The sequence below is a fragment of the Spermophilus citellus genome (genome assembly GCF_964194105.1).
Source record: "Spermophilus citellus genome assembly, chromosome: 9".
Lineage (NCBI taxonomy): Eukaryota > Metazoa > Chordata > Mammalia > Rodentia > Sciuridae > Spermophilus > Spermophilus citellus.
Genome location: NC_138191.1, coordinates 58,527,765 through 58,545,908, shown reverse-complemented (window position 1 = coordinate 58,545,908; position 18,144 = coordinate 58,527,765). Strand labels below are relative to the sequence as shown.

The following is an 18,144-nucleotide window of genomic DNA, read 5'->3' as shown; positions in this document are numbered from 1 at the left end:
CATACCAACAAAGATGTTGTGTCCACCGAGAACTAGAAAATAAATATTGAAAAAAATTTCTCTCTCTCTCTCTCTCTCTCTCTCTCTCTAAAAAAAAAAAAATGTTAAAAATTTGACTTTTCAGTCCAACAATGTAAAAATATGGTATTTAACAGAATGATACAGTATTTTTAAATATTTATTTTTTAGTTTTTAGGTGGACACAATACCTTTATTTTACTTTTATGTGGTTGGAGGTTATGGGTATGTGAGGGTAGGAGTTATATGGGAAACTCTTTGTATTCTCTCAGTTTTGCTGAGAACCTAAAACTGCTCTATTTTTTTTTTAAGTCTTTAAAAAACAAAAAAGTTCTGGTGCACTTTTACGCTATGCTGCAGCCTCAAGAAGTGTGGTAAGGATGCAATCTGCCTGAGGATTCACCATTTCTTTGAGTTTCCAACAGGGGCAGAAATACAACTAATGGTGGGGGCTTTGGTTGTGGCTCAGTGCTAGAGCACTAGCATATGTGAGTAACTGGGTTTATTCCTTCAGCACCACATTAAAAGAAAGGAAAAGAAAAGAAACACAACTAATGGTAACATCAAATGGCTACATTATAATTTTGTGCTTAAATTAATACATGTCATGTACATGCTCTCTAGACACACAGTCTCAGAAAGCTAGTCACAGCTCTGGAGATTTTGTTTTAGGCACAGGCAAGACCTTGTGCCTTTTCCCTCTGTAGTCTTTTGGGACAGAGAACAATCGCCAGCTCTAATTATCTTTAGATTTAAAATAATCACGGAGACTGAAAATGGGCAAGAAACCACATTACTCTTACTACAGCATTTGTCAACATTGTCACTATTACCAGTTAATCCATATCAGTAACCCCATCTGGCACTAAATCCCACAAAATATAAACATTAGGTCATAAAAAAAACCCAAACTATTTGAAAAATAGTGCTTATATAAGCCAAAGAGGCAAGTAGCAGAAATATTCAACAAGCACAAACTGCTTAATTAGAACATACCATCTACCCATTCATTCATGACAACCCTTCTGAATACATACTGAAATTTCCAGTGCAGTCATTTTGAGGATGCCTTAAGAAAACTTAAATGTTTGCAATCTCAAGAGCTTGAAAATCTTCAAAGGACCCTAGGACCTCAGACATCAAATTCCATTAGAATCTGCCATCTTTTCATATGCAACAGGGTGTGGGAAGAATGACTGGAATGAAAAATGTATATTATCTAAGTATAGTGAATCACCCTAAATTGTCTTTTCTTACATTCTTTCAGGATTTAATGATAGTGTGAAAGAAGCAGGCATTCTAACTTAAAAACAACAAATTAATTATTGGGCTGCTGTGTTAGCAGCCTCATTCAGACTGAGTAAACCCTAAACAAAGATCTCCATTTGCAGAAAACACACTGCTAAAAACTCTCAAATGCAGGTATTATTTTGGGTTACTACGCTTACAGTGCACAAGTAGTATGTGCCACAATGGTGAATGGAAGAAAAACGCTGCCTAAAAATGATTTAAGCTGGTTACATGCCCATAGTTTCTGATCTCAGGGGCAGGATTGCTCTCTTCAATATGCTACAACATTTGGCCAGTCCAGGAAGTACTACTTCCCAGGGAAGTTTCTAACAAAGCAGTGAGAAAGGATGGAAGTGTAAATTAGCTTGCTCTGGGAATGGTGCATTGCTGTGAGAGGCTTGTTGCTCAGGTACACATTTGTTGGCTACCTATTTTTGAGAGATCCCAAGCCCTCCTGGGTCTCATAAAGGACGTGCCTGGCTAAGGATGCCTGCACTGCTCCCCAGGAAGGAGGTGTTCCCTGAACCAAAAACCTGGCATTGGTGGGATCTGCAAGCAGTAGAAACACATCCATGGGATAAACTCATTTCCTTTCTCTTCCTTCCTTTCTCCTTTCTTTTTCAGCTTTTTTGAGATATAATTCACGTAATTCAGAGTTGTGCAACTGTCACCACTATCAATTTTAAAACATTTCCATTTCCTCTCCTCAAAAACCTCCTACTCGCCAAACTAGGTGGTGCACACCCGTAATCCCAGCAGCTTGCAGGCTGAAGCAGGAGGATCATGAATTCAAAGCCAGTCTTAGCAGAAGTGACATGCTAAGCAACTCAGTAAGACCCTATCTCTAAATAAAATACAAAATAGGACTGGGATGTGGCTCAATGGTCAAGTGCCCCAGAGTTCAATCACTGGTACCAAAAAAACCCAAAAAACAAAAAACAAAAACAAAAACAAAAAACCTCCTACCCATCAGTACTTACTTTTTAAAAAAAATGTGTGTGAGTGTGTACACACACTCACACACATATACACAATACCTTTATTTATTTATTTTATGTGGTGCTAAAGATCAAACCCAGTGCCTCACCTGTGCAAGGTAAGCACTCTACCACTGAGCCACAACCCCAGCCCTCAGTACTCACTCTTCATTTTCCCCCAGCTCCAGGTTATTAATAATCTATTTCCTATCTGTACAGATTTGCCTGCTTGGGACACTTTGTGTGAATGGAATCACAGAAAAAAATATATATACATATGGGGTTTTTTTGGTAGTTATAGATGGATATTACGTCTTTTTTTAATTTTTATGTGGTGCTGAGGATTGAACCCAGTGCCTCACTGGTGCTAGGCAAGCACTCTGCCACTGAGCTACAGCCCCAGCCCCAGATTATATTTTTTTGTAACTATCTTATTTCATATATTCAATTTTCACCTATGTTCATATATGTATCAGTAGTTCATTTGACTTTATTGATGAATAGTATTCTACTGCATGGATATTCCACAAAGTTCTTTTCTTCACAAGCAGTAAAATAGTTTTTTCTATATGAACAAAGGTATACACAGTAATTAGGTGTCCACAATAGTCCATGAATGCCTATTACAGCTGAAATTATATCATTAATTACAAAAGGCTATATGCTTTAAGTGTCATAAACTAATGCAGTGATATCTGGATTAATAAAAACACTAAGAATGAAGCTCCTTTATATGTATGCTTAAAAGTTTTCTCCTGTAAATAACAGGAAAAGAAGGAAATTTGCAAGCCTAAGGTCTGAACACTTCAGGACATAACCGATATTTGAGCTCATTTGGCCAAAAACAAATAGAAAAACTGCAAGATAGAAATCTGGTCTCCCAAACCTCCGTCTCCTTTTTCCAGGCTCTTATTCCCTTCCTCCTTTTTGAAATCAATCCATTCCTTCCTGTACTCTTTACCCCTTCTCCTACCCACAAGCAAAACAACACCTCTGATACCTGTTGAATAGCTTTAGCTTTGTTCCAAATTAAAATACATTCATGAAGCTGGGCACTATGGCACACACCTGTAATCCCAGCAGCTCAGAAGGCTAAGGCAAGAGGATCACAAGTTCAAAGCCAGCCTCAGCAAAACCGAGGCACTAAAGGAACTCTGTGAGACCCTGTCTCTAAATAAAATACAAAATAGGGGCTGGAGATATGGCTCAGTGGTTGAGTGCCTGAATTCAATCCCTGGTACTCACGCACTCCCCCAACCCCCGCCAAAGAAAGAAAGAAATAAACACATTTATGCAGAAATGTTACTTAAACCAAACATTTTTATTTTAAATCATCTCCTAAAACATGAAATGAGAATTAGTTTCCCTCATGTAAAAATTTCTGACATAAACTAGCTGGTAAGGAAAGAGCTTTTTATTTTGTTTTTGCCAAAGAGACCCTTTCAAATCATAACAGACCCTCTCCGTGGCAAAGTTAGCGAGTAGTCTCAAGATGATGCACAACTAGTAAGAAGGTGGGGGAGAAATAAAAAAAACTGTTATTAATTTTGTTAGGCATAACAGAGGTATTATGATTATGGCTGAAAATATTCTTATCTTTTAGATATGTATATGAAAGCATTTGGATAAAATAATGTGATGTCTGAGATAGACTTTAAAATACTTTGGCTAAAGGCTGGGGGTGTAGCTCAGCGGTAAAGCACTTGCCTAACATGAACAAGGACCTAGGTTTGATTCCCAGCACAGTAAAAAAGAAAAGGAGAATGAACACAAAATAGTTTTTCAGTAAGCTTTTGCTCTTTTCCTTCATAACACTTACTGTTACCATAAATTCCTGAGATTATGTGATTAATTTCCTTGACTAGAAATTAAACTGCATGAGGACCACAAAGATGTTTGCTTAGCTCCCTCAGAATTTCCATTACCTCATGTAGTTTCTGACATGACAGGCATCTAATAAATATGTACAAAGTAACTGACTAAATCAATGGAGTCATAGCACCTAGGTCAAAAATGTTCAATAAGTCAAAGGCAGGGCTAGAAAACCTGGAATCTCTAGTTGAAGGGATTCAATGTATTTCTCTATTTGTATTTATCATTTAACTTCACATGCTTCTCTTAAAAATGTAGTAAAGGTGTCACAAAACAGATTCAGCTTCATCTAGCTCACCCAATGATACTGATGTCATGTTCTCTGATAAGAATGCCAATCTATTGGGCTGGGGATGTGGTCAAGCGGTATCGCGCTCGCCTGGCATTCATTCGGCCTGGGTTGGATCCTCAGCACCACATACAAACAAAGATGTTGTGTCCGCCGAAAACTAAAGAATACTAAAATTCTCTCTCTCTCTCTCTCTCTCTCTCTCTCTCTCTCTTTCTCTCTCTCTCTCTCTCTCTTTTTTTTAAGAAAAAAAAAAGAATGCCAATCTCCATTTTGTGATATGGAAACAGAAGAACCAAAAAGTAAGTAACTTTTCAAGGTCATAATAAACTAGATGCACAAATGTAAACAGAACTCAGCTTTGTTCTCATGCCTCACATTGTTCCTCAAGGAACATGATTTTATTCTCAAGAAAAATACAAAAGAAGTGGGGAGACTGGGAGAGAGCACTGAATCCACGTCTCAAATGCAAGCACTTTCTGCAGGTGAAAAACAAGCTTTTTTGTTGTTGTCTTCTTTGTTCCCCTCATAATGAACTCAGCCATGTTCAGTAATAGGACATAACATTTAATGGCTGTAGTCTCTCTGGTAGAGCCCCACCTCATCTGCCAATGAAACCTATTGCCTCTAAAAATTGATTATCACTCCATTCCTTCAATTTTAGGAAACTGAGGCCAAGAAATAGCAAACAGCTTGCCTTAAATAACACAGCTTTCCAGTGCAGAGCAGGGAGTTCAAAGCCAGCCTCAAAGCCAGTCACACAAGAAAGACTCAGACAAAATGCAAATTCCCCATTCCCACACTTATCATGCCTGACTCAGTAGATCCTGGATGGGGCCCAGGAATTCATATTTTTAACAAGTTCCTGTTGATTATAATGGGCAGCCTGAACAAATAGCCTCTAAAGGAAATAGAACTCTCCAAGCAGGCTAGTGGCTATGGGCAGACACGTCCATTTCATAAGTGTGAGCTGATGGATGTTTGGAAGCTTTGCTTATGACAGAAGGGATATTGAAGGAGGCAGATTTGTGCAATTCATCCCCTTTGTCTGGGACTGTTATCGGTGACTGATATTTGTCAAATGAACCTGGAAGCGGCTCAGTTAGCAATGTTGTCCTAGTAGGAACCCAGGCATGTAAGCAAAAGCAATGGATCAGATCCATTTTTCTGTAAACATCTCCCTCTCCACACTAAAGCGAAACAGAATTTCCAATTAACTTGGCCTTTTTGCCCCAAAGCTCATTGAGAACATACACTTTATTTTGTTAGCAAGGAGGTAACAAAAATGCTGAACATGGCAGGCAAAGGCAGGACTGTTTGTCATCCTGAGTAAACACAGCAGGGAACTCAGCCCCTAGGATAGAACAGAAAAGCTCAGAGATAGGGCCTGGGGCCTTCTTCTATAGCCTTGTCCTGTGGGGCCTGACAGAGTTGAGCCAATGGCCTCAGCAGTATTGGTCAGCTTTCTATCACTGTGACAAAATAGCTCATAAAAAACAACTTAAAAGAAGGAAAGAGGGCTGAGGTTGTAGATCAGTGGTAAAGAGCTTGCCTTGCATGCATGAGGCCCTGGGTTCAATCCTCAGCACCACATAAAAATAAATAAATAAAAATAAAGATATGTGTCCATCTACAACTAAAATATATATATATATCAGAAATTTCAGTCCACAGATGCTTGGTTCTCTTGCTTAGTAATTGACTCAAGTCAAATTGAAGAAGGGCAAAACACCCATTTGGCTAGATGCTTTAGAAAATCCCTTGGTGACTATTAAGAAGATGGGCTAGATATATTTTGAGGAGCAGGGCCTGTACTGATATATTCAGTGAAGAGCTGGAATAAATTATTAAATGTATTTAACCTGCATATCTGAATATCTATGTCTTTTGCAACCATATCTTAAATAGACACCTAGAAGGTGGTGATTTAACATGTGTGGGTCTGACCCAGGTACAGTATTTGGGGAAGTGAGGACTCTGGAACCATGATGCAAAAGAGCACCTCAACAGAATGGCTCAACTTCCCTGAGCCTTGGTTTTCTCATCTGCCAAGTGGAAGCAAGAACACTCAGCTCCCCTTATGACTTTACTCTGCTACTGTTTGGCTCTCCACTTGGTCCCACTCCATCCGTTGCTGGGGTTACACACTCAGGCCTTCTTGTACTTCCATCCCTCTATGCGCAGGACCTTTGTCCTTGCTATCTTTGTCCATCTACTTAGAACATGCTTCCCTAGATCCTACCAGGGTTGGACACTCTTCCTCAGTCAGAGTGAAAGTTGCATCCTGTTTTCTGACCATTCTGCCACTCCCTGTCTTGATTTTTGTTGCATTTTCACTTAAAGGAATTTCTGATAAGGAAGGATTGGTTTATGCTATTGTTTCCTATATGTCTTATAGCTTTTTTTTTTGTCCCTCCTTGTGTGATTATTATCCTCTTTAGTTTATTTATTTGGTACTTGGAATTGAACCCAGGGGTGCTTTACCACTGAGTCAAGTCCCCGGCCCTTTTTTATTTTGAGACAGGGTCTCATTAAATTGCTTAGGGCCTTTGTAAGGTGTTCAGACTGGCCTTAAAATTGAGATCATCGTGCCTCAGCTTCCTGAGTCACTGGAATTACAGGCATGTAACACTACACCCAGCTCAGCTGTTTATTTTTATAGTAAAATATTTTAATTCTTATACTTTTCAGTTTAGGTATGACCTATAACTATTTCTTTGTGGGAGTTCTATTTAACATGAGAAAAAGATGCTACTCTGATGTGAATCTATAGCAGCCTAACTTCAATAACATACAAAATGTTCCTTCTATATACATCTATCCCCTCTCCCCTTAGCTACTGATATCACAAAACTGCATGTGTATGTACTGTTATTCAGTAACATAGACTAATAATTGGGGTTTTTGCAACATTGGTTTCTTTTTTTTTTGTTTTGTTTTGTTTTTGTTTTAGTTGTCAATGGATCTGTTTATTTTATTTATTTATATGTAATGCTGAGGATTGAACCCAGGGCCTCATGCATGCCAGGCAAACGCTCTACCACTGAGCCACAACTCCAGCCCAACAACATTGGTTTCTTAAATCACATGGAAAACAAAAGTGGCACTACTATTATGACCCTCACAAATTTGCCTTTACCAGAGATCTGTCTTCATACAGCTCTGAGTTCCTATCTAACGTCCTTCTATTCAACCTGAAGAACTCCCTTCAGGGAGGGGCACATCCTAGTGTTGATCAACTCCCTCTGTTCTTGTTTATCTAGTGCCGTGGTTTGAATATGTACATCCCTCCAAAATTCTTATTGAAACTTCAACAGCATTGCAACAATATTTAGAGGTAGGGCCTTCAGGAAGTGCTTAGGCCATGAGGGTCCAAACCTCATGGACAGAAAGTATACCTTTATAAAAGAGCACCTGTCTAGCATGTACAAAGTCCTGGTTCAATCCCCAGCACTGCACACATACAAAAAAAGTACATTCATTAAACTAGGTATGGTAACATACATTTGTAATTCCAGCTACTTAGGACACTGGGGCGGGAGGTCATCTTTGAGGCCAGCCTGAGAAACTAAGCAATACCCTTTCTCAAAATAAAGTGAAGAGGGTTGGGGATATAGCTCAGTGGTAGAGCACTTGCATAGCATGTGCAAAGCACTAGATTCAATTGCCAGTACACCAGATAAATAAAAAGAAAGAAAAAGAGCTTGAGTTGGTGAGTTCAACCCTTCCGGTCTTTCTACCATATGAGGACACAGCAACAAGGTGCCACATTAGAAGGAGAAATCCATCCCTTTCCATACACAGAGTCCCCTGTTGCCTAGACCTCAGATGTGCTACCCTCCAGAACTGTGAGTGTATTTGTTAATAAATTATGCAGTCTAAAGTATTTTCTTACAGCAGCACGAAAGAACCAAAGAATCTAGAAATTCCTCCATTTCTCCCCCTTATGGAAAGGACAATTTTGCTGACCAAAGAATCCTTGGCCAACAGGTTTTGTCTTTCATCACTTTGACTATATCAACCCGCTCCTAGGCTTCAGGATTTCTAATGAGAAATCTGATGAGGACCTTATGGAAATTATCACTCACAGTCCCTTCCTCTCGGCCCCATAGATGTTAACAACATCCTTACAGTGTCTTAGGGAACACAAGATGAATCAAATGCTACTATCCTTTTGACACCAATCAGTCCAAGAAAAAGGAATTGAATACCTTGAGTGTAGATATGATGAGGTATTTAAAAGCCACACATTATAACAGATTTTTGGACTCAAAATGAAAAAGTCATTAAAACGTCCTACACGTTTTTAATTTCTAAGCAAGGAGAATGTGAGTTCCCATAACTCATTGAAGTAAAAAAGCTTTGGAAGTCCTTTCTTATTTTTATTAATGAAGTGTAAAAGGTCCTGGAGGCCAAAAAGTGAGACAACTACTGTGGATTATGCCCGGCTGTGACTGGGCCATTTCAGGATCTGACCTCACAAAGTACAAGTGTAAAGGAATTTCAATAACCATCTATAAGAACCCTGTGTGTGGATGGGTTTTTTGTCCATAAGCATGGAGAGTTCTTGGTTGATGACCTGTTGAACTCAGATAGTTAGCTTATTTGGTTTGGGGGTTTTGTTTTGGGGTTTCTTTGGTTTGAGGTTTTTTTTTTTTTTTTTTTTTTTAATTTTTTATTGATTATTTAAAGCGTTACATAGCTCATGATATATCATCTTTCATACATTAGACTCAAATTGAGGTTTTTTTTTTAATATTTTTTTTCTAGTTGTTGATGGACCTTTATTTTACTTATTTATATGTGGTACTGAGACTCGAACCCAGTGCCTCACACATGCTAGGTAAATGCTCTACCATGGAGCTACAGCCCTAGCCTGGTTTGAGTTTTTAATTTTGTTTTCTTTTAGGTTTTGTTGTTTCTTTTTCCTTTTTTTTTTTTTGTTTTATTTTTTAAAAAAATTTTTTTAGTTGTAGATGAACACAATACCTTTATTTATTTTTGTGTAGTACTGAGGATCAAACCCAGTGCCTCACACATGCTAAGCAAGTGCTCTTATCACTGAGCTACAACCTCAACCCCTTTTTGTTTTCTTTTTAGCTAACATCATTGGTGTTTCTTATTGTGACTGGTAGTGAGAGTAGTGACTCTAATGAAGGAATAAGTGTGACAGTTCAGCTCCTCCTTTAAGGATATCTTCATGAGCCATTATAGTGTCCTGAAGGACATGAGACAGAGGCAGCTTTGCCCAAGTGAAATTGGCTTGCCATATCCTAGCAGGTACAGAGGTGGCTATGAAAGTACTGTCAAAGGCAAAGGAGAACTCCCCCTTTATTATATCCAAAGTGGATATAATGGAGACTGTGGAACACCCAAATGTGATCCAGCTATTTCAAGCTACTGAAACCAGTGAAAACATCTACATCAGGATGGAACATGTGAGTGGGGGACAGCTGTTGCTTCCCATCCTGGAGGCTGCTGGCACACAGAAGCAGGAGGCTCAGGGAGTGTTCAGTCAGATCACATGCACAGTGCACTACTGCCATGAGAAGTGCATCGTGCACAGAGACCCAAAGCCAGAGATCATCCTGGTAAATGCCAGAGCAAACATCCAACTCTGTGACTTTGACCTGAGTCACAGGTTCACAGCTGAGCAGAAACTGGACATGTTTTGCTGCACTCTCCCATACTGTGCCCCAGAACTCTACCAGCAAGTAAAATGATGGCTCCGCAACAGACATCTGGAACCGGGGTGTCCTCCTATATTTCATGGTCACAGGTTGCCTCCCATTCAAAGCAAACATATGTGTGCAGCTGAAGGAGCAGATTCTGCACACAGGATACAATATCCCCCTCCCATTTCCACCTCAGTGCTAAGTGTCATCTGTCATTTACTGTCAATCCCACACAGGCCCATGGTAGGCCAAATCATGGGGCACCTGAGGCTAAGCCTGGATAAGGAATATTCAACTTAGCCAGCTATTTCCTGATGACCTACACCCCACAATAATAATGATTATGTTTGGCATGGGGTACAGCCCATACAAAACCTGGGTACTTTTATTAAAGAGAAAATTTAATGATGCTATGGCTACATATGTTATGCTCTAGCCTCAGAGAACCCCAGTTAGGCCTATGCATCTGGAGGTTGGGCCTTGCTTTCCTCCTGCAGATCCTTCCACCTTCCCTCTCCTCTTGAAGAGGAGTGTTAGTAACCTCCTCTCCACACCTTCCTCTTCTTGCTGTCTGAACATCAGTGGCCTGAGGAGGGTAAGCAATCAGGACAGATGGGCAGGCCAAGAGCCAGCCTGCTTGCCATTCCTCACTGCAGACTGCCTATGAGGACCCTCCCACCTCACCCTCAGAATAGCCCCCCCAACATTTCCCTGTGCATCCCCCCACCCAGTTCCTAGTTGAGCTTCATAGGCAGGAGGTAAGGACAGCAAGTCCTCCAAGGATACATCATTTAAAGAAAATTCTCTTTCCACCAGACAAGCCCATGATAGGACCAAAGCCTGTGCCCGTGACAACAGAAGGGCTGGAAGGAAGGCCTAGGACTGCCACCTGTAGTTTATGAATATTTTGTTTTGTGCCATGTTGTACAGCTCAGAAGACAAGCCCTGGATTCAGAAACAATGGCTCCAGTGAATGGAGGGCAAATGAGCCCTGGATTCAGGAACAAGGTGGATGTAATAAAAGTGGACAGCTAAGACACAGATAAAATGAATGGATGGCCACAGGTCCCTGAGCTTCATGGATCTTGACATCACGGCATAAGCATTAGCCAGGCATAGACTTAAACAGGTACAGGAAGGAGGTGAGTGAACCGCCTTGGGCTTCTGAGCATGATTCCAGTCACCAGTACATCTAGAGCCACCTGGAGATAGGAGGGTTCCTCTGCCCCCAGCTTGGGAGAGACATCAGAGACCGTTTTTCCTGGGACACTTCCCCTTGCCCTGCTCTTCTCTGTCCTGTCTCCCATGTTTCTGTGATAGCAAAGATGGTTTTTAGTACATGTGTTTCTCACAAGTCTTACAAAATTGATGCTCCAAAGATTAAAAAAAAAAAAAGGAAAAGGAAGTACCATGTAAATTAAACTTCAGTGGCTGAAAAATTAACTACAACAGTCTCAGTTGAAAATATTTTATTTTGACTTTGCCCAAACAATTTTTGAGGTTGAAGCACCTAGTAGTAGAGAAAGTATAAAAAGCACTTATTTGTCAACAGGAAATAGAAGAAGGTATGGCAGCTAAGTAATTTTTTTTTTTAATTTGAAGTTGTAGATGGAAAGAATGCCTTTATTTTATTTGTTTACTTTTATGTGGTGCTGAGGGTTGAACCCAGTGCTTTATGCATGCTAGGCAAGCTCTCTGCCACTGAGCTACAACCCCAGCCCTGGCAGCTAAGTAATTTGAATGCCTATTTTAAAAATTGGTTAAATTGAAACTATGGTGAGGAATAACTAACAAGAAAATTAATAGAATAAATGCTAAGATAATGTTTAAAACACTAGTTGCCTGGAATTCCAGTTCCCAAGTTTTGAATTTTTTTTATTTAAATATTTTATTTACATTTTAGTTTTCGGCAGAGACAATATCTTTGTTTGTATGTGGTGCTGAGGATCGAACCCGGGCCGCACCCATGCCAGGGGAGCGCGCTACCGCACTACCGCTTGAGCCACATCCCCAGCCCCAAGTTTTGAATTTTTAAAAATCTATAATGCTATATACCATAATACTATTAAGCCTATAATTTTTGTTGTTGTTGTCAATGGACACAACATCTTTATTTATTTTTTTTTTTATGCGGTGCTGATGATGGAACCCAGTGCCTCACACTTGCAAGGCAAGCGCTCTGCCACTGAGCTACAGCCCCAGCCCCTAACTTATAAAATTTTTAAAAATTATTTTACATAGAAATAAATTACTAAAATAGTACTATACTCCCAATCCTTTTACCATTATTTGTTGTTTGTTTGTTTGTTTTCAGTTTGGTTTGGTACTAGGGATTGAACCCAGAAGTACTTAATGACTGAGCCATATCCCCAGCCTGTTTTGTATTTTTTATTTTGAGACAAGGTCTTCCTAAGTTGCTGAGGCTGTCTTTGAACTTGCAATACTCCTGCCTCAGCCTCCCCAGCAGCTGGAATTACAGGTGTGAGTCACCACACCAGGCTAGTTTACCTTATTTTGGCAATAATGATGTACTAATTCAGAAAGTCAGAAATGCCAAATATTTGTCATTAGAGGAAGCATAACTATTTGTAAAAACTAATCTGAAAGCTCTTGTGCTATTCGGTATCAAAGAATGTCACAGTCACATCTCTGGAAAGTGTTCATAACCAAAAAGTCTAAATCTACCACCAAATCTAAAAATTAAACATAGGTAGCTAGGTATTTTTAGTTTAAAAAAAACATAAAAAATATATCAAGAATCATATGTTGGGGATAGTATGGAAAGCTTTTTCTTTTTTTTTTTTTAACTCACATAAAAGATTACATGCCCCAAAACGGAATTTTAGACTGGGTTATACATACTGTTATTCGAGGAACAATTGCTACTGGTGGTGCTGATACAAAGATTCAGAACATTCCGTTTTATTCTTAGCCCTTAGTATCATGAATTGTCATATCATGCTTCCAATCTGCACTACATCACTCATCTCAGGGTCATGATTAACATAAAATTTTCAAACAAAAACATAAGGTTTACTTGTCTCATGACGGTTCCTTCTCAACTTTTTTCATAATTTTTAAAAGCACCAGCAGACCCAAACTACCCTACCAATACCTTTAAGTCTTTTAATGCAAACGGTAAAGGAATAGTGCCCTCTGAATGCACAGAACACTGCTGACCCACATGAGGCATTGATTTGTAGTTGTTTTTCCATCGGAGTGATGGATTTGTGTTCAGCTACTCGCGATGTCTGCTAGGTCCCCCTGGTGACCAAACAGTACATGAAGGCAGTAGTAGGGTTCGAAAGCATAGACTGGTAGCGGAACAGAGGGTGGAAGGAGAAATCATGAAAAATTAACACGCGAACAGTACACACGACATGACTGAGAATTACGTTTGCATTGCTGGGGTACTGGAGATCCGCACACCAGTCACAGTCCCCTTTCCTTTTCAAAAGCAAATACACATCGCCTAGGGCTTCTCATCCCTACCTCCCATTTAAATCACGGGTGTGATGGAAAGACCAAGCCAAGGGGCTCAGCACGAGGCACACGCCGCTTTGGGGGGTTTGGGGAAGCATGGATGTGACAAATTGTCATAATTGTCTAAAATATGGAGGAATGACACACCACCTTTCCTACCACTGGCTCAAGACCCGAGACAGAGTGAGGAATGCTAGCCAGGGAATGGGGAGGCAAGGGAGAGGGGGAACACTGAAACCAGGGAAAAGGCGACAGCACGTCCCAAGCTCCGACTGAAAGGGTGCAGGGCAGGGGGCAGCGCCCGGGGCGCAGGGTCGCACCCGGGTCGCGTCTCGGGGCTCTCAGGGTGCACCCGGCGCGAGGGCTAGCCCGGGCGGGACGAGCCGGGCTGCGAGCCCAGCCGGCTGAGGCGCGGGAGGCACAGGGGCAGCAATGGGGGGCGCAGGCGGCGCCGCCGCCAAGGGGCTGCGGCGCCCGGACGACCGGAGAGGGCGCGCCGCCAGGTGCTGGACGGCAGGGGGCAGCGGGGTTCGGGCGGGCGCCGACCCTGGGAGGAAGGAGGGGGGCGGGCGAGTCCCGCGGGACGCGGAGGGCGCGCGGCCCGGTGCGCCTGAGGAGGGTGGCGGGGCAGCCACTGGCCTACCTGGAGGTAACAAGGTTTCCTTAGCCAGGCCCCCGGACAGAGACTCCTCGCCATGGTAATCACACATCGCCCCGCCGCGCCGCAGTCAGAGGCGGACCAGAGCGCTGGCGGCCGGGCTCCCCGCCTCCCCGCCCCCTGCCCGGTCGGGCCCGCCCACTCTCCCGCCCCCGCCGGGCGCGCGGCGCGCTACCCACGGCCCCACTGCAGTGACGGCGGCGGACGGCTCGAGGCCCGGCCTCCTGCTCTGTTCGCCGAGCCGCCGCGGCTGTCAGAGCGGCTGCCGCCGACTCCGCCATAAAGGGGAGTCGCACCTCGCCTCCGCCGACACAAATCCAATTGCTCCTCGCGCTTAAAGGGGAGGTGCGCGGAGGAAGGAGGAGGCGCCACCGAAGCGCAAGTGTTGCAAGCTCAGCTCGCCAAGGGAGGATGGTAGCCAGCAGGGGGTGTGCGCCGCGGGAGCTGGAGCGCCGACCCCTCAGTGAAAGCCGACCTCGTCACTTGCTGGGGCTCTCCGCTCCCAGCACTGCGCCTGGCCACGTATCCCATCACCCTGCTTCGGCGGGACGGATCCTCGCTCTGGACTCTGCCCTTTGAGTCAAAACGTGTCTGAGCGTGTTGTATCAAAATTCAAAGGAAGCTTTGGGCTTCTTCCCTGGGGACAGACTTGTTCTACCTCGCGCGCGCGCGGCGTTCAGTCGGGTCGGGAAAAGGGATGTCTGCAGCATCCAGAGACTGGACCCGCGCGTCTTGGGAGAACTGTGTTCTGTGCCCACCGAGGACTGGGCTCCCCTCTGTTAAACTCAGTGTGTCCCTGGTGGACTTCAACTTTTTTTTTTTTAATGTACTTTTTGTTTTTTACAATTTCGACTCTTTTTTGGTTTGTTGTTTTCAAGACAGCTTCGGAGTTTTTCTGGCCCCACCCAAGAACCCTGATCCAAAAGGCGGGGTGGAGGGGGACTAAATTAAATACAGTCGTGAAGGCAAGAGACCTGGGACGTGGCATAGCTTCTCAGTTAAGACTACATAACACAGGGTGTGGTGTCTTTCTTTTGACAGGTCCAAATAAGGGAAAAAGGATCCACCCTAGCAGGAGAACAGCTGTTGATCTCAGTGACTTTTATGGAGGAAGATGCGGGTTTTACATCACTTTACCCCACATACCACGTTTTCACGTGGTGCCAACAACGTTTGGTCATTCAGAGCTCATAGGCTCGTTGTTTTGAGAAGTGGTTTCCCCAGAAGCAAACCTTTACGCATTCTCAGTTGAGTTTTTACATAAGCTTTGTTCTGGTGTTTCCAGTTTCAGTAAGATAAAGATGGATCATACTGGTTTTACTCATTCATTCATCAAATATTTATTGACTACCCAGACACAGTTCAAGTAGTTTTGGCTATACACGCAAAATAGACAAAAATCCCTATCCTCGAAGATATTACATTTTGAGGTGGAGGGGAGGCAATAAGCAATAAAAGTAATAAATACATAAAATCGAATAGGCTGGGCAGCTGGTGGCACATGACTGTAATCCAGTGACTTGGGAAGTTAAGATAGGAGGATCACAAGTTTGAGGTCAGCCTGGGCAACTTAGCAAGACCCTGTCTCAAAAAGAAAATAAAAAGAGCTGGGGATGTAGCTCAAGTTCACTGGAAGAGCACTCACCTATCATGTGTGAAGCCCTGAATTCAATCTTCAGGAGCCTGGCTACTAAAAATAATAATAAAGAATGTGAGGAGAATGATTGGAGATGACTATTATAGACAATTCTTTTAATAAATTCTCCTAGGGGGAGGAGTAAAATGAGACAGTGATTTTTTTAATAGGAAGAAATATTTAGTTGTGATGGACATGACACAAAAGAAATAATATCAGAACAAGAAGAGAGAATTACTGGTGTGGTGTCCTTGAGAGATTTGGGGTTTGGAATCTAGCACAGAAGGATCATAATTTATAGTTTGAGATTCTTTGGGGACAGTAGGACAGGCTCCCCAACTGCTCCATAAATGACTTAATGTAGTCAGAAATCTTATTACATACCTCCTATCTTTCCAGATCATTCCTCTTTCTCTTGACTCCTATAATGTCCCAGACCCTCCCCCCACAGACTTCAAATTCATTGATCCTACCACCCTTTCACTGTCTTTAACCTCTCCATATTCACTTTTCCCCCCTTAACTCATCTAAAATTATACGGTGAAATCATAATCACTCCTTTGCTTACATCCTCTGTTCCTTGATCCTCTCTTTTTTCCTATTCCCTTGGCAAAATTTGATTAAATAGGATTCTCAGCCTAGTCTGAGCCTGTATCCTGGCAGCTGATTATTGCTAAGGAAAGAAGAGCAGTGGCACTGACTTGTCCCACTTAAATTCATGTCCATGAATTCAAGTAAGCCCTTAATGACACTCAGGAAGCATACAATTTTTCCTAACCCATCTTCCCATTATCCTAGATAAATATTTCACACCTTCTCTCTTCAAACTTCTACTCATTTTTCCCACTTCCTCTTAGCTAATAACATTAATTCCAGTGTTTTTTTTTTTTAATTTTTCAGTTGTCAATGGATCTTTATTTTATTTATTTATATGCAGTGGTGAGAATCAAACCCAATGCTTCACACGTGCTAGGCAAGTACTCTACCACTGAGCCACAACCCCAGCTCCTCCAATGTTTTTTAAAGAAAATTGAAACAGAACAGAACTTACAGAACTCCTCAGACAGGAGCACAGACTTACAAAGGTCAAGGGAAAAAAATAATCTGTAAAGACAGGAAATGTGTAATAAAAATTCAGACTCCATTTATTACATTTGACATATTATAGTTTTCAAGCCCTACCACCCTTTGTGCCCCACATCTGAGCACCTGATAAGAAAACCCAGGGCCTTTCATGCCAGCAGGAAGTCTTCCCATCCCCAACCACCATAAAACCCTGAGTCTCCTTTCTCTGCTCCCTTAAGTCATTTATGGACCAGTTGAGAAGCCTGCCCTACTGTCAGTGTCTCACTGTGTAGTAAACCTTTTTATTCTCCTGATTCATGTGTAGCATCATCCACTTCAACATCCAAACCAAATTTGGGGTGGAGGAGTCCATCCCACTTCTGCAAAATGACCACACTGAGATGCACGAAATCGAGATTATGGTGAAGTCTAGGGTGGAATTAGACCATGGCAGTGAGTGGTGAAAGTGCCATATCGTTGGCAGAGAGTCAAGATCAGAGCACCACAAATATTATAAATGTACATATTAAAAGCAAGACTTAGAACAAGAGAGGTGCTGAAGAGGGTGCCAGTAGCAACAGCTAAAGTCCTTGAGAAATAAAACATTGGGCTGGGAATGAAGATCACTGCAAGGCCCTGGGTTCCATCCCAGCAAAACACACATACACCAAAACAAACATGAATATCAATGGTACACAATAGAAGACACAGAGACAAAGCCACATAAATACACTTATCTCATACTAGACAAAGGCACCATAAACTTATATTGGAGGAATGCCTTTTCAACAAATGGTGCTGGGAAAACTGGAAATCCATATGCAACAAAATGAAATTAAACCCCTGTCTCTCACTATTCATAAAACTCAACTCAAAGTAGATCAGGGACCTAGGAGTTAAACCAGAGACTCTGCGTCTATTAGAAGAAAAAGTGGGCCCTAATCTCCATCATGTGGGATTAGGCCCCAACTTCCTTGATAAGATTTCTGTAGCGAAAGAATTAAAACCAAGGGGCTGGGGACGTGGCTCAAGCAGTAGCACGCTCGCTTGGCATGTGTGCGGCCCGGGTTCGATCCTCAGCACCACATACAAACAAAGATGTTGTGTCTGCCAAAAATTTAAAAAATAAATATTAAAAAAAAATTAAAACCAAGATCAATAAATAAGATGGACTCAAACTA

The 18,144-nt window shown here is 42.0% G+C and overlaps 1 protein-coding gene and 1 pseudogene across 2 annotated transcripts in view; one reads left to right on the top strand and one right to left on the bottom strand.

Moving 5' to 3' along the window:
• DIPK1A (divergent protein kinase domain 1A) overlaps positions 1 to 14,558 on the bottom strand; it is a 115,576-nt gene extending 101,018 nt beyond the window's left edge. The window contains exon 1 of the mRNA XM_081307469.1: positions 14,248 to 14,558. Within this exon, the coding sequence (XP_081163595.1) occupies positions 14,248 to 14,301 (54 nt within the window). The 5' untranslated portion in view covers positions 14,302 to 14,558. The remainder of the gene's footprint in view (positions 1 to 14,247) is intronic.
• Positions 14,559 to 14,673: 115 nt separating this feature from the next.
• LOC308655505 (large ribosomal subunit protein eL43-like) overlaps positions 14,674 to 18,144 on the top strand; it is a 46,223-nt pseudogene continuing 42,752 nt past the window's right edge. The window contains exon 1 of the transcript in view: positions 14,674 to 14,784. The product of the transcript in view is annotated as a large ribosomal subunit protein eL43-like (transcript). The remainder of the gene's footprint in view (positions 14,785 to 18,144) is intronic.